The sequence below is a fragment of the Danio rerio genome, chromosome 8 (assembly GCF_052040795.2).
Source record: "Danio rerio strain M-AB ecotype USA chromosome 8, GRCz13ab, whole genome shotgun sequence".
NCBI classification, from domain to species: domain Eukaryota; kingdom Metazoa; phylum Chordata; class Actinopteri; order Cypriniformes; family Danionidae; genus Danio; species Danio rerio.
In genome coordinates this window covers 24,814,675-24,832,752 of record NC_141028.1, presented here as the reverse complement: position 1 = coordinate 24,832,752, position 18,078 = coordinate 24,814,675, and the positions used below count along the sequence as shown (strand labels likewise).

Sequence of the window (18,078 nt, the reverse complement as noted above, 5' to 3'; positions counted from 1 at the left end):
TATTTACAAATTGGACTGATCGAGATGATCAGTCCAATTTGTAAATAAATTCTTTACCGAATCAATGAAAAATTTACAAAAAGTATCAAAGAGTCAAATTATTAACTATTTTTTTCATATAAGAATGTTATAGGGTTGCACAGTTTACCGATACTTTGGTAGCACCGCAATACTATGGCTCCAAAATACTGGCGGTGCCACTGTAGTTTGTAAACAGTAGTATCGTTATTACATTTGTAATAAACGATAGACCAATAATTCAATAATAATGTTTCAATAATATCGTAATTCTGAATTGAATTTATGTATGATGACATATAAATATTTCTGACAATTTGCCTTATTTCATAGATTTGAGTTATGAATTATACAGTATTGCGATACTACTTGCTGGTATAGTGACGTGGCCTGAATTGATGGTATCGTGACAACCCTAATATACAATATTAACTGTAATATCTGATATAAAGCTATTTTATTGCTTCAGAAGACTTTAAATGTATTATAAAAAATAATAATACTCTTATGTTATTTTAATTATGCACTTTTATCCTTTTGGTTAAAAGGGTTGACCATTTATGCTTTAGATTTCATTTACTTTAACTCTTCTCTCAGAAAGTTGCTTCACTATCTTACTTTACTTTCTAATTTGAGGGTGAGTAAATACTGACATACTGTAATGCTTTGCTTTTAGATAAACTGTCTTTAAAACAAACATAATTAAGCAGAACTAACCTGAATATGTCACCCTCTTTGGTGGCGTAACAACCTATTGTGGGGTTCTCTCAGAATCTCATTGGAAATTTCAGTAACTTTCTGGTTCATGGGACACCTCTGCCTTGAGGTTAAACCTGTGACCTTTTCATCACTGGCCCAGATCTCTGCTCACATCTGCAAATGTTTTTTTCTTGTTAAATGGGGTTGTATTTTTCTGCATTTTGCTGCACTTATTCGATTAAATACTTAAGAGCTTTATATATTTTGACAGTATATAGCCCTGAGTAGATCACAGTGTTGACATGTTGCCCACTAGTGTCATTCTGCCTGTGGATTGCATTATCCTAATGTAACCTGCCTGAATATGTCAAGCTCCAAATTCTCCATGGGGATTCAATTTACTATATTCATGTCTAGCATCTGCACGATAATGTCATGAATTTTTAGTTGTTCTTGACACCATTAATGAATGCCTAATGAAGGCGTTTTCACTCTCTCTGATTTGTCAACACGTCCTAAACTAACAAGAATGTTACCTCAGGCTTTATTTTTTTTGCTATAATTTATATAAAAAATAAGGGCTTTTAACCGTCTTTTAAAAAAACTTAACTTTCTCTGAAGCATTGTGGATGTTTTTAGAGACTGAATGGTTGAGAAAAGCAGCTGTAGAATTTTGGAAACATAATAGTTACTTTTGGAAATAACCAAAGGTGAAAGAAATGTAATTAAACAAGACAAACAAATACAATACACCTTAGTAAATACTATGAAACTGTGATGATAAGTAATGTTAGCATGTTTCAAACAGCACAAAATCATCATATTAGAATTGTTTCAGAAGGATCACTAAAGAACCTATGCAAAAATTGTTTTAGTGCTTTATTAAATTAAATTCAGTGCTGTTGAATGATAATGTCAATTTACACTGTGTCCTTCTATTAATATATATTTTTTGCTCCATCACTCATCCTGCTGAATTCCGAAATCGTAGTTATTACCTACAGCGGTGGATGTTAAGTGAACCTATGGCCTGTATCCACCAAGTGGTACAGTATGGTTTGGTAAACTTTTAAGGCCGTTTCCACTGTCAAAAGGTACCTAAAAGCGAACTGTACCGTACCACATTTTGGGTACCCTTTCAAAAGGGTACCTAGCACAACAAAAGCGTGCCAAAAGGAAGAGCCAGACGCGCAGCTGAACACTATTGGTTTACAGAGATACATCACTAGATTGTGCAAAAGCCAGGAGAGTGAAAACAAAGGAAGCGCCATTTTTAAACACACAGCCGAGACATTACACTGTATTAACATATACATATAACAACGAGGCATGGTCGACCCGAGCTCAAATAAACCATGTCATCGTCTTGATGAACAGGCACAAAGCCAAGAAGAAGAGCAGAATCTACCCCTATGCCCCATAATGTTGGTTGTTTGCAAGACCATCTAATGCACGAGCAGTTTCACTTTCCTGAGAAAGCTGGCATGTGGGTTTATATTTGAAATAGCGAACTTCTTGAGCTGATGAATATAACGTGCGCATGATTATCGAAGTGCTTCTGACATCCGATCCTTTCAGAAATGCACAAATGTGAGAGTGAAGCGTGAAAAAACAAAGGAGAAGCCTAACAAAACTTGAGCAAATGATTCTTTTAGCAACCTAAGACATGAACAAACTGCCATGTTTAACTATTATCATCGCCTTTTGGACTGTTATTAACTCGGAATGATGGAATTACTTTCTAACAGAGGTTACATGTGCTGGTGAAGAATAAAGATGCAGATGAGAGGTTTGCACTGACTGCGGCCTATACGTTGCGTGTTGTTTTTGAACGCAAATAAGGACTAAATGTATGCTGTGTGTAGTTTTTCTGTAATTGGTAACATATGTAAGGGGCTCTATGTTTTATATTTGTTGCTTTTATTTATTTATTCTATATAATTGCAGACATTACAGTAGGCTATTTCATACTATGTAATGTAATGTAATGTGTATTTATATAGCGCATTTATTGTGTATGGCCTTACACCCAAAGCGCCTCACAATTATGAGGGGGGTCTCTCCACACCACCCCCAGTGTGCAGCATCCACTTGGATGATGCAACGGCAGCCACAGGACAACGGCCCCTGTGCGCTCACTACACACCAGCTATTGGTGGAGTGGAGGGACAGTGATAGAGCCAATTCAGTGGACGGGGATGATTGGGAGGGGATGATTGGGAGGCCATGATCACATGGGCCGATAGAGGGACTTTGGCCAGGACACCGGGGTTACACCCCTGATCTTTCAAGCGAAGTGCTATGGGATTTTTACTGACCACAGAGAGTCAGGGTCTCGGTTTAACGTTTTATCCGAATGACGGCGCCCACTGACAGTGTAGTGTCCCCTTCACTTTCACTGGGGCATTAGGACTCGCATAGACCACAGGTTGAGCGCCCCCTGCTGGCCTCACTAACACCACTTCCAACAGCAACCTAGTGTTCCCTAGTGGTCTCCCATCCAGGTACTGACCAGGCTCAGCCCTGCTTAGCTTCAGAAAGTAACCGGTCTTGGGCTGCAGGGTGATATGGCTATGGCAATACTATCACATACTATCATGTACTATCATTGATCTGCAATTAAAATCAAATCATGTTCATAGAAAGGTTAGTAATGAACACTTATACTCAAGAATTTGTGTATAAAGCATCTGTTTTGTGAGAAGTGCTTCTCATATGATATGTGAACGACCTGTACAGCTATACTTTGACATTCCCTCGAGCAAGAATGACGTCGACTGAAACTGTCTGTCATACCATTGGTAACCTTTTGTCAGTGGAAACACAAGCCTGATAAATGTGACCCGTACGGACCCATACCGTATCGCACTGTGCCACTCTGTGGAAACGGGCCATTATTGTAACTTACTGCTTGTGTTTGGAGAGTTAACATGATTCAACGCCTCAGTATACTTTTTTTGTTCTTTGAATTTAATTTAAAAATATCTTTATAGCAAAATACTTTTAATACTGTTAGGGACGACTTTTGAATGAATATTCATTTCAAAGTGTGATGTAATATATCGCAACAAATTAAAATTAAAGTGGCACAATATGTTGCATTTTCATTACATGCTTATCTTTTGAGGAGACATCTGACTAATTTGAGTGTTTAAGCATGTATTGGTGTAGAAGCTGAACAAGCACCAACACCAGTGCATGGGCCAACTATATATTGGGTACAGGCCAACACAAAAAGGGGCCCTGTTGGGAAAAAGGAATATATTTTAAACATATTTTTGTCTCCCTTTATTTTCATTAAACATTTCATTTGTATTGCTTAACGGTGATATATTAACTGAACTTCTTCTGTTGAGTGTGATATGCTTTGCATACTAATGAAGCAGTAGATGAAGCTGATCGAAATGCAAATGCCTGATTGTGTAAAATTAACTTAAGCTCTGCAGTTAAACTTCCTGTCAGCAGAAATGTGTTGGAACTTATGCTTTTAATGTTGTGCAGAGAATTAGTAGAAAAAGAGGAAGTATGTATGGGTGCGGCCAATGGAGGGCTGGAGAATGTTTGACAAGTGAGGAATTCCACTAAACTCCACCTGTTAATATCAGCTGCCTATTTAAGTTGAAGTCAAAAAATGAATTGGGTTGTGCACCTCCTGAATGTAACTTTTGCTTTGCATTGAGGATAACCTAATTCTGTGAACTCTGTGATCGAATTATTAATTTGCATCCGATAAATTACTAATATTTTTGACATTGAAGAAAAACCTCTCCTGACCTTTTGTATTGAACACTCATGGAATTGATTAATTATTCCAACACTTTCCTTATGGAATTTCAGAGACTAATCTAATGTTTCTGATCATCTGAAGTCAAATGATTAATGTGTAATAAACTCTACATGAAGGGTCCTATTATGTCGTTTTGGCAAGATGTAATATATGTCTCTGGTATTCCTACAGTGCCTCTGAAGTTTATGCTCAAAATATCTCACAAATTATTTCTAATTACCATGAAGGTAATGGCCCTTTTAGGGTGGAAGCAAAGACTTTGTGTGTGTGTGTCTTTAAATGCGGTCCCACTTTATATTAAGTGGCCTTAACTAATATGTACTTACACAGGAATTAATAGTTTGCTACAATGTACTTTTTGTGTAAATACATGTATTTACTGTGTACTTATGCTTGATTAAATACATGTATGTATATACATCTGTAATTAACTTTTGTAACTACATTTGTAAATACACTGTTGACCATCCCTTACACCTTAACCCACCCTTAAACCTACCCATGCCACCAAACCTGTCCATAACCCAACCTCTATTCCAATTCAAAGGAACCACAAGTGTTCTCAAATACATTATAAACACAGTAAGTACATTGTATTTATTTTTTGATGTAAGTACATAGTAGTTAAGGACACTTAATATAAAGTGGGACCAACAAAACATCTGTGCCACTTAAAGCCTTGTCATGAAAACCTGTGCATATTTATTGGCAATCTGCTGATTTTGTCATTGAATGTAAACATCTGGTAAAAAAGTTGTGTGTGTATCCATTTATTAGATCTGTAAATATGTTTCATTTAGGCTAATGCAGTCCTGTTCCCTCGAATAACAAAACTTTTTATCATAATAACAGCATGTAAAGGTATCTTAATATCCCGAATTCTACACCAGGTCTCCACCTTCCCACAGTTGAGTGTCAGACATTAAGTGGATGTGATATCCCGCACTCTATTACTTAACCTCTCCGTAACTCTCTGCCCTGGTCGGCACCGATTGATCGCTGTCAGCATGAGCAGGGAGGAGCCCAGCACCCACGAGTAACGGGACAGGCAATCCCCGTCCACAATGCACAAAGACCATCAATATCCTGCATGAAAGGAAGCTGGCTGTCATCTAAGGTCATAACGCACTTTAAAAAATGAATAGATCAGCGGGAAATGACTCATCCTACCTTTCCCATGAGTCCTTGAGGAGTCCATGTGTTGAGATTGCGCGCGGAAAGGACCACCGGATTATATTAAGTGCAAAAATCAATAGAGAGAAGGCGAGCGGGGAGGATAGGTCCTCGTTAGGGGCTCCGCAGTGCTTGTTTGTGACAACAGCACACTGACCTTAGAGACTTCTGCAGTTGCAGTGCAGTTTCAGTGTGTGTGTGAGGTCTGAAGAGCTGCTGTGGAAATCTGGTATTACGAAGGGCTACTTTTTGGCTTCTGAACAGCGTTTTTAACAGATTCACTTTGCCAGTTTACCTTTTCCTCATATTTCCATGGTGACAGCAGTGAGCTATTTGTGTTTTGGCAACAGTGTTGGTATTACAAAGTGGTTGCAGATCTTTCCAGCTCATTCATGTTCATGTGTTCTGTCTGTGATCTGCAGGCTCGACTCTCTGTAAGGATCTAAGACTTTACCTGAGCAAGTGCTTTACACCAGGATCCATGGACAGCCAACTCCAACAAGTCATACGGGAGAACCTCTACCTGCGCGCCGTGCCCTGTGAGTGATGCAAACATGTTTAATCCAGTACTATGGCGTGTTTAACATGAATGTCAAAAAGCTGGGAGAACAATGTTTTAGATGGGTTATGTGAAGAATTGCGAAATTATAGGTATTAGCTACAGTGGTGGACGTTAAGTGAACTTTGTTTGTGTATTGCTTGTGTTTGTGGAGACTGAACATGATCCTAAGTCATCCAGGGGTGCGTTTCCCAAACAACAACATAACTCGTGGCTGAACTATCATAGTACGATGCATCGTTTGGGAAAAGAACCATGTAGTGACGAGTGTTTTCCAAAACCGTAGTTTCTCTGTCGCAGATCCATTGTTTGAATCACATTAGTTATAATGTAAAAAGTACATAATGATGCTCCAAATGGGGTGGAGTTACAAGTTTTTTAGGAAAAAAAAACATACTTTTTTCTGCAAATTATATTGTTTTACACGCACTCGCATTTAAAAAAAATCAACAATAGTTTAGGTTAAAACATGCATTATTTTTCTATATTAATTTAAATATATATAAATGGCACATATAGGGCCTATGCTTTCCTTTGCAAATATTATTTAGAACATTCCATATTCTAGTCATAAACATAAAACCACTTAGTTAACCCATTTTAATTTCATATATAAATCATATAAATTGTTAGGCTAATGGTTTTAATTTAAAGTAGGCAATTTATTAAGAGAAAAAAAACCTACTCAATAATAATAATAATCAATAGTAATAATAATAATATATAATAATGAATATAATTGTAATATTTTCCAGAGATGGGTTGCAGCTGGAAGGGCATTCGCTGCCTAAAAAACTTGCTGGATAAGTTGGCGGTTCGTTCCGCTGTGGCGACCCCGGATTAATAAAGGGATTAAGCTAACAAGAAAATGAATGAAAAAAATATATATATTATTAATAATTTAATATTATTAATATTAAGTCGGATATTGTTTATTTACTTTTTTTAAAAGTCTACTTTTACACATTCAAACCACTGCAGAAATATTCTTACCAACAAGCCCATGTCATATAGGCCTACAGTACAGAGACATTTCTTAATAAATGACCTGCTATAAATTAAAAGTATCAACGTATGCCATGTATTTTTGTTTCCACAAGCTTTGGAGACGTAACGTATATTGTGCTTTTAAATAATAGGTCACCTATCTTTTGTAATGAGCCATGATGTTCAAAATGGCATGTGTTTTCAAAGTGCACTACAGTGGGAACGCAATTGTCAATAAGGAGATCACTAAAACTGAACTGTAAAAATTATTTGAAAGCAAATTACACCTAAAAGAAATGACTTTAATGCTTTTTTTTAATCATTCCAAGTTTAAATGTTGGAACGTTCTAAATGAATAAGGCATACTGAAGATAACTGGGAATAGAACAGGAACAGGAACTATGTTTCTATCTACAGCTCTAGAGGTGTAGTTGAAAACGTACAATTTTGTCATGCAGTTTGCCAATGTTTATTGGAATGACGGAATTGGGAAATGCTAAATCAATAAACTATGTTTGTAACGACGGAACTTGCAACCTTAGTTGGCTAACAATGGTTTTTGGAAACACACCCCAGGTCTGCGCTGAGTGTTACAACTCGACGTTCCAGAATCTTTACCGTTTTATGTAGCTTTCCCATATTTTTCTCTAATTCGGTATTTAGCCTCTGATAATCTGCCTCCATATTAGAAAATTTCATTTTTAATCCCTTGAATAGCATTCAAAACGTCTTTGAATTGAGATAGGAAAAAGTGCTTCATAATTGCGAGAGCCTTCATCACCTCATGCTCTTCATTGTTCATTTTAGCATCATCTGTTAGCTTGGTGCTGTTAGCTTCATTGCCGTTGAGATTTTCCTCTGTTGCATCTTGATTCTTCCTTCTTATTCTCTGATTGGCCATGTCGAAGCAATATTCTTTGTAAACACGGATTAACTCTGAGGCTATTTCATCAGCTACACATCTCAAAGTATCCTAAAATGTAAAATTTGGCCGTCTGTGGTAGGAGCATTGAGTCGTAAGGGTGTCACAATACTGGAGTTCGATACCAATCAATACTGAAATTTAACGCTGTGGAGCACGTTCTTAAACATCACTGATTTGCCATTGTGTTGACGTGCTCAACAGAAATGACTGGTGATTGACCGTGAAGGTCATCGTTTGACCAAACTCACCACTGTAACCACAGATACAGGGACAAAGCAACGATTCATTAGCAAACCACTCGTATGTGACCTTATAGACAAATCAGCTGATTGACGTGACTCTGAAACGCTCCAGTGTCCCTCTATCTGTGGTTACACTCTGTAAACAGTGGTGAGTTTGAACCGATGACCTTCATGGCCAATCACAGTCATTTCTGTTGAGCATGTGAAAACAATGGCAAATCAGCGCTGTTTAAAAACGTGCTCCACAACGCTCAAATGTTCACAGGAAATATACGTTTTTAAAATTTCAGTACCGATTGGTATCCAATTCCAGTATTGTGACAACCTTATTGAGTTGTACTTCCGTCTAGCTTGTCACTATGTTAGAACCCCAGACTGACCTTGATCTAACACCTCAAGATACTTTGTTCTTTGAATTTAAAAATACCTTTGCAGCAAATTACTGATAATTCTGTTGGTGACTATATTTAATTGAATATTTAAACACGCTGCACTCTTTCCTCTCAATAACAAAATGACAATTGTGAGGAAATGGCTGTTTAGAAAGCATCTAATGACAGGGATGTCAATATGCAGAAGCTTTTCAACAGATGAGGTTATTAAAATTACAATGTTATTATATTTTGATGATCAGGCACATTGATGACTATATACAGTAAGGCTATGTGATACTATAATGTGAATTAATTCATGTTTCTTTGCTCAGTGACATGGTGTGTGTGTTTACAACTCATCTATGTATGCTTAATAATGTGACAGAACACATGGTCATATGAAATAATTTTCCTTATAAGAATAAGCTTGAGCATAAACCGATCAGCACAGCTAGATTTTTGTCCCCGCATTGTAATTTTTGCGTGATATGTGACCTTATCTTCAGTGTGGATTTACTACAAGCACATCTAGACAGAGCAAACAGTTCGCTGGAAATGAGAAGGAAATGTACAGCAAACTCTGACGCTTTCATGACCCAGAGAATTATAAAAATGTGTTCTCATCTCATCTCATCTCATCTCACGCAGCACAAGTTGAAGTGCTGCAATCAAAATGCTGCATCTTGGGAGAATAGTATATGAGCCATAAGTTTCTTGCTGACATGTTGCAGTAGTCTTCTTCGGTTTTTAATGATTTGTTGAACATGACAGCTGACATAGCAAATGTACTCTCTTTTAGATACCTAAATGATGATGTTTTGATGTCACTAGGAAATAAATTGGTATAATAATGAAGTCTTGTAAAAGTGGGGTACTTGCATCGCTGGGTTATTTATTTGGATGTAAACTGTGACAATAGGTTATTACAATAATCTGATTTTTTTGAGTTATCGGTGCATTGTTGCGCATGTAAACATTTTCAGTGATGGGCCCAGTCATTCACCCAGTGCAACAAGGCGCAAGACATGTTTGGTGTGATTTGTTGCTATTTTTAGACCAGCGCAACAGTAATTTCACGTTTTGCACCAAGTGGTTTAAATAACAAATTAATTTGTGCCACTTTGTGGACTAATGGGTTTACTGGTCTAAAAAAGAGGTGCGTTAAGGTGCATTGTTGGATGCATTTTTTTCTATTTGTATAATGCTATTATTAGTAGCTGATTATTTATTATATGCTGTAACGGTGGTCACACACACAAAAAAAAAAATTTTAATTAATAACTCTTAGGTTAGATTCGAACCCGGGCCTCCCGCATGGCAGGCGAGATTTCTACCACTGAACCACAGAAGGCGCTGTTGGGGCGGTGCGTCTGGTAATATCTCCCTCTAACGCAGTCACCCTCGGGCAAAAAAAAATAAAATATATTATAATATAACATACATATATTAACAAATTTTATGCATGATTTCGGGTGCCAGACAAGTTTTAAACCTTGCCACAAATAAATCTAACTATAATTAATTACCCAGGATAGCGAAAACAAAACTTATACAAGACCCTCCGTTACATACAGTAACATAGAACCATACGAAATAAGAACAAGAAAATCGAATTCCACTTAGAAAGATTTAATGAACTAATTTAAATGGCAAATACAACTACAAGTAACAACAATACCAAAAAATAAATATTTATATAGTCAATATCCTACAATCATTTTAAGTGACCCAAAACAATATTCCCCTCAAAAAACAACAACAAATACACCAAGAAATAAATAAACAAAACTTTTCAAATTTCTCAAATAACTAATTAAATGAAAATAAAGGGAGGTTGGGTGGAGAATGTATGTATGTAAGTGTATGAGTGAAACTGACCCAAGAGGCTTGCAGTGGTGATGTCAGGAGGTTACACGTCAGCAGTTCACTGGCTGGCAGGTGACTTGGCAGAACGGACAGAAATTATGAACAGGCAGCCGTTTTCGGAGGTGTCCTAACACATCGCACCGGTAATTTTTCAACACGAAGGTAACATAAGACTGGCACTCGTCAGCAATTACCAGGAAACTTGTTGTTACGGTGGCTATAAAGGACAAGTCAGTGAAAACTTGAGCATCGCCGCATCTCTTCCTCAGCTTCCTCAGACCCAGGCAGAGCCACACCCGCAACGCAACTTGGTGACGCAAACACCACTCCCACACTGGAGGTCAGAACTCTCTCTTCCAGAAGAAAGAAACAAACCCTTTTATATATTTTCCCATCATTGTAATTGGTTGTAGCATCCAATGGGGTTGAACTCATTATAAAAGGCAGTGACAAAGGAAGTAAACACAAAATAGGGGCAGTACAGAAAGTTTCTGTATTGTCACAATGCAAATTTAGATTTGTTTTAATAAAAACAAGTTTGGATTTGTCCACCTGTCAGGTTTTGGAGATGTCTGCATCACCAGATGGGGAAAAAGAATAGAAAATGTGTTTGGATACAACGCATAACCACACTTCGTTAATATTGTTCATTTATTCCTTTGCTGGACATTAGAACTGAATTTAGAAATAGTTTGAAATAGTTTTTAGAAATAATTGTGCTTAACAAATGGAATTAAATATGTAGGAGAATGGGTGTCTTTAGTGGAGTGCGTACAACACTGTTTTCTTATCCACGAAAGTAAAGGAGTAAAGAAAAGAATTAAAGTAAAGAGAAAGTAAAAAAGCATAATGGAGGAGGCTCATTCTTTATCCTCAAGCTGCAGATGGTTTATTTTCTCAATTGTTTTCTCGCTAGTTCAAGCATTGTTCAATGCACTAGTTTAAGCATTGTAGCATTCAGTTTTTCCTCTTACAAAGTACACCATGTAAATAGCAAATGTGCCATGGCGTGATGCAACTGACTCTTAACCCTTTGATGCACAAACTATAAAATAGATATAGAAAAAATAAGCTTAGATGGGTCACTTTAGACCCATGTAGTGCATCAAAGGTTAAAGGGAATGAAAGATAAGACTGATTGGTTTAATGCACATTATGCTCAAAACACACCTTTAACTCATTAAGAGAAAAAGAACAATCCTGTTAGACCATACACTAGGGTGCAGACCTTATTTTTCTTTCCTTAAAACATCAAGTGGACTCGGACATGCCCCTAATTCTTTTTCTCCATGCGCTTGAAACTTTGCGACTAAATCGTTAAAATAGAGCTCTATCATTTCTTTCAGCATTGCCCTAAAATTACAACATTTCAACTGCCTGATTGACCTTTTGTACATAGGTTATTATTAAAATAAAAAAAATCCAAATTTGTGATGTGAGGTACACAATATCATTTGATAAAACATAATTCCCAGAGTGCAAGTTAAAGGGATATCCATTTATTTTCATCTGCTATAGAATTGAATAGAAACTCTTTGGAATTTGCATAAACATCACATTCTTTTGATTTTTTTCCCAGCAAAATGTCTTTCAGTTAAAAAAACAGTCCACATGCCTTCTCATTTTTGAAGATTTGTAACAAGCTGTTCACACATTAGCAATAAAAAAGCAACTAATGCATGAAAAATCTTGCATATGGTTGCTTTAGATATATTTGCTGACCGTCCGATGCTTTTTGCAGACAAAACTAGAAAGTATTCTCTTGATTTGGTAAACTGACTTTATGCAACCTTTGGGAGTAAAAGCATAGTTTTTTTTTTCTAAATCACTCATCTGAAATCAAAGTCATGTTTACAAGGTACCGGACTGACACAACAATTGCTTTTGAGGATGAAATAATCACTGGATTTGCCTGTGTTTGTCATTAAAGGTGTACATAGGCTTTTTTCAGACTTCATTACAAGAAGACAGATTTTTCCGTTCAGACCAACAGCTGCATTCCTCATAGTAATAACGCAAACTTAACATACTGTAAGCTCACCATGTGAAAGACTTAATGGATGTTCTGCCAAATTATGTTTTCCACGAGGATGCTATCTGAATCTAAACGCATTTGCCAGTGCGTAAGAATGAATTACTTTAATGTGATTTCAAACCTTCTACAAAAGCCGGTGTGGAGGTTTCATTTGTACAGTTAAAAAAATCGTATATGAAATTTATTGCAAACTCTGATCAATGACCTTTTTTGCAATATTACTATTATTTTTACAAACAAACAAACAAACAAACAAACAAACAAACAAACAAACAAACTGTTACATATAGTTATCTTTGTCTTGTTTTTGTTTACAAAAGGGAAGAAAAAAGGAATGGGAAAAAATAACAAAAAAAGGGAAAGAGAAAAACGAGTAATAAACGGCTGTTAAATTACAGATATTTATCTTGAAATAACAGACGGTAAATGAGAGAAATTTACAGGAAAGTTAAATTTAAGGAATTTTTGTAATTAAACATTCGTTATTTAACGGTAAATTTCTGTATTCTAACAGCTGTTTTTTGTTTGTTTGTTTTTTTACTTTTTTTTCTGCCACCCCAGCTCCAGGAAAAAAGACATAAAATAATGTTGTTGTTTTTTACAGTGAAACTGAATGCAGTCATTCAACAATCACAATCAAATGCTTAGTTATTTTTTCAATGTTGAATACAAGTAAATTTTTACAGTTAAACAGTATAAGATAATAATAGTTAAAAACAAATAAAATTAAATTACTTGGAAATAAATCACTTATAAGGAAAGAGAATGCATCTATTAAATGGAAGGCAAAATGTTAAGAGACATAAAGTTATAAAACATTGCCACTTTTTTAAGAAATTAGTTTTCCGGAAATATTACTAATATTTATTTTGTGAAGAGATTTTGCTCTCTTAAAATATATAAATTCATTTTACAGTGATACATGAACCAGACAGTGGTGGAAAGAGTACTGAAAAATCATACTTAAGTAAAAGTAACATGCCTAAAAATGTAGTGGAAGTAGAGTAAAAGAATCTGTTGTGAATATTACTCAAAGTATGAGTAAAAAGTAGTCCTTTCAAAAGTACGCAAGAGTAGTGAGTATTACACTAAAAAGCTGATGCATTTAGATGTAATTTGTTGATGTGTGTAAACATAACATTCTGTAGTGCATTTAGTTATTGCCAAGCTGGCACACAACGCCATAAGACATTAACATTAGGTTAGATCTAGGTTGTGATGTCAAGTGACCAAAATTCAATGTCTAGCCAATGTCTAAGGATTTAGGTTGGGTTGGAAAGTGACCAAAATCCAACATCAAGCCAACATCTTAAACCAACATCATATTGACGTCAAATACTGACATTTATTTGTCTGGTATGGCAACCAAAATCCAACGTCTGATAGATGTCATAGTGGTAACGTCCACACAACGTCAAGCTGTAACATCATTAGACATTGACATTTGGTTGATTTTAAGTTGGACGTTGGACATTTGGGTTTTGATGTGATTTCAGGTTGGATGTTGGGTTCTGATGTCAACCTGATTTTCTTTCCCAAACAAAATGCAACATCAATCTGCTGGGGGTTTATGGCCATTTTGGACATCATACAGTAAACATCGGTCATCTTCTCATCAGTGATATGCATCTAAAAAATCTCTAGGTCAATTTGTATAAAGAATTTGGAGATCTTCTTGGACACTTTTAATGTTTCCAAACAGTTTCCTGCAATTTTAAAGCGCACATGTCTTGAGGTTGTTTAGTATAATGCAATTTACTTTCTATGTGTGATTTGATTGGACAGGAATCACAGGACTACTCAGCCAATTTTTATTGGAAGAAAAACTAAAAGTAGTGACTGCAGTTTGAAGGAAAGTAGTGGAGTAAAAGTACCAATACTGCACCAAAAATGTACTCAAGGGAGAGTAAAAGTACACAATTTTAAAACTACTTAGTACAATTTCTGAGAAAATTACTTAATTTCAGTAATTTGAGAAGTTGTAATTTGTTAATTTACACCCCTGGAACAAACCATACTTTAATCATAGGCAACTCACGATTATTCAGTATAAAATAGCTCCCTGCTTGTACCGTACCAACGGGCTCCTTGGTCAGAAATAAGGCTGAAGACCCCTACAGTAAAACAACTGCAGCAAAAACACAGGCGCGCATATGGGAAATGAGATACTGTAATGCGCCAGCCAGCAAAAGCATGCATGCAGTCTCATGCTTTAATGCTCTCACAGACTATAAACAAATCCAGTTTACAATCACATCAAACCTCATGCGGAGTCAAAGGTTCAGTCACTTTGAGGCAATGCAATGCACTTTAACCATCGCCATGGCAACCGTCATCAAATGTCACAGCAGTGCGCTCATTGTGAATGGCACCGTTCCATATTTTTGCCTTGGCAACAAAACGGCAACTATTTTCAGAAAAAAAAGATTGCTTGCATTTATTAATGTATAGCTCCTGCCGGTATCAGGCTCTCATTCAGAATGCGTTTTAAGTTGTTCCGCTTGATACCGATTTTTGCCTGTTTCCTGCTCTTGAATCCCAGAGCTGCACATTTGTCTTTGTCTGCAACATGAGGTACCCTGCTGTGCCTTTCAGCTCTCCTGTTCATGCATATACGCATAAACGCATAAGCACCCAAACACAGATCTATTCACGCATCCTTGCGAACGCTACACTCAAGCACTCATTTTCATGCACCATTCACATGCCGTTTTATCTGTCGGTTCAGTTACACAGCCAGTCTAGTCAGACTTAAAGGGTTTTCCAAATAGCACATTTATTTAAAAAAAAAAAAAAAACTCATCATTATTTTGGCACCATAAAACAGCTCATTTTACTGTCACATCTCTGAATTCATTGCAGGCAATTAGAAGACTGTGAACTGTAAGATGCTCCTCTTTTCTGTTCTTTTTAAGATTAAATAGCACAGGTGTGTCAGTATAAAAGCACATTGCTCCATTTAACCAGGTGCAAGAAGTCAATGGTTAGGATATACAGATACATTTGGGGCTTTTAGAGTCAACTTAAAGTCAACATTATGTACTTTTCTAAAAACATGTTCCTGGTCTTATTGTTTATAATTCATCAGTGCATGTTATTCCCAAAGAAAAAAAAATGTTTCCTCATAATCTTTCATCAAGATGTAATAACTCTCTTGGCTGTTTTTTTTTTATTTCTCCAGCTGACATCATAACCACTCTATATTTAAACCACAACCACCTGGCTCTGTTCTGACATTTTATGCCTGCTTTTTATAATCCAATCAGTTTCTGATAGATAAAATGAATCTTTTCCTTTTGAATATCCAGGATAACTCTATAATGTGGAGCGTTATTATAGAAATAAAAGCCCTTAAAGGGATAAATCACCCGAAAATGAACATTTTCTCACTACTTATTCTCCCTCATGAGATTCCAAACCTTTATGAGTTTCTTTATTCTGTTAAACACAAAAGAAGATACTTTGAAGATAGCTGAAAACCATTGATTTCCATAGTAGCGATAAACAATTGTTACATATAGGGATGATATTGCAAAATTAATTATCATGAAATATGTTTCATATCATACGAAATTGATAATTTATTTTTTAATAATCAGTTTAGGAATGTGTTTTATTTAACTACTTTATTTAAATAAGTGTTAAAGAGACTCTTAAACTTGATAAATAAAATGTTACAAAGTGTGTGCAATGCGGAAGTGTAAACACTAAACTATCAAAGCAAACTTTAAAGTGTGAATAATAATGATACAGTAAACGTTAAACTCTGTAAACAAAACAAAATATTATAATCAAATGTGAGCTTTCAGGTAAAGGAATCAGCCATCATTGTTCAAATACATACTGCAAAATTACAAATTGTGAAGTTGGATGACTACATTACCCACTATACTAAAACTCTGTCAGATGGGGTGCTAGAGGCTGGGATGCACAAGAAAAGAAACCAAAAAGCCACTTTGGCGACATCCTTGCATCAATTTTTTTACAATCTCCTCATTACTGCTATCCACTGCACTCTTTGTGCTTTGTTATTTATGGATGATTTATTGTGTATGGTGGCTGAAGGCTTTTAAGTCATTACAATCTTGCTTGGTGTTGAATAACTGTGTGTGAGTGTGTTGCATTCATAACATAGGTGCACAAGTCTACCGCACAAAACCACACACCTTTTCTCTTCCTCAAGACTTGCTTCTGAGCCATTTTTATGTTGGCTACTGAAGGTTGACTGATCAAAGCATCAATGTTTTCTACTGTATCTTTTCTGCAGTGCTAGTGAGTTACAGTGATCAGTTTAGCTTAATTCAGGATGCTTGGCTAATCTACCTCAGGAAAATCCACTTGTCCCAACTTTCATTCGAGATGGAAAGCTGAGAGGAAGTTATATAATGTCATCACTGTGGGAATATTGAGAACAAGTTTAAACTGTTTGAAATCTTAACCAGGTGTCACTTTACATTGCCAAAGTTAGATGCAAATAGGCATACTGTGGGGTTGTGTGATATTGACAAAAATATATCTCAGTTTTCCTTGGTGTTTGCTCAATATAAATAGATTTTTTGTTAAATGTCACATAGTTGTTTTGTTTAAGTTTTATTTCGTAACTACCATTTATTTCATAACTATTTTATATTTTGTAAATAAAAAGAAAAAGTCATACAGGTGTTTGTCTTGCTTTCATAAATTCTAGAGAAATTATAACTTCTTATATTCTTTGTCATACAGTAAATGCTTTTGTACACTCAAAATGACTGTTTTTATCAAACTACTTACTAAAAATGTGCTGAAACAACACAATTTTTTAGATTTTTGTGGAGAGGATTTAATTGTTTTATGTTCAATCCATTTACATTTGTAAAAATTAATAACCCAGCAGACACGCAACATCATTAGATGTTAATATAAATTTTGATTTAGGTCACCATCGTCTATGGACAATGTTATTTTAATGTCCAATAGTGAAGTGAAATGATGTCCACACAATGTCAAGCTGTAATATCATTAGACATTGGTATTTGGTTGTTTTTAAGTTGCGTTGGAAAGTACCCAAAATGCAAATGTCTGTTAGACATTGACGCCAGCCTGACATTGGTTTCTGACGTCAACCTGATTGTCATTTCCAATAAAAAAAGGGTACAACGTCAATCTGCTAAGAAGTCAACCTAGGGTGTACTCAAGAAAGGTTTTGCAAACAGTGCCTGGACTCAGTTAGGTTGGAAGAGGTGGCACAGAGCGCGGTTCCGTTGGGCTCGGGTGAGGTACACTTATAGTGTCCGTGTGCAAAACTGAAGAATCAAAGTCACTTTTAAGAGACTGCTTTATATGGATTTATTAATCATTTGTACATTTCAGTGAACGTGAACTGTCTAGTTAAAGATGCAAACCCCTCATTGCACGTCAGCTGCCACGTTCAGCA

General features: G+C 36.0%; 1 protein-coding gene across 5 annotated transcripts in view; it reads left to right on the top strand.

Moving 5' to 3' along the window:
* Positions 1-18,078, top strand: part of magixa (MAGI family member, X-linked a) — a 78,714-nt gene that overhangs the window by 11,745 nt on the left and 48,891 nt on the right. For all 5 annotated transcript variants that reach the window (XM_087264635.1, XM_087264633.1, XM_087264634.1 and 2 more), the window contains exon 3: positions 6,100-6,216. In XM_087264635.1, coding sequence (XP_087120761.1) covers positions 6,100-6,216 — 117 coding nt within the window. The remainder of the gene's footprint in view (positions 1-6,099; positions 6,217-18,078) is intronic.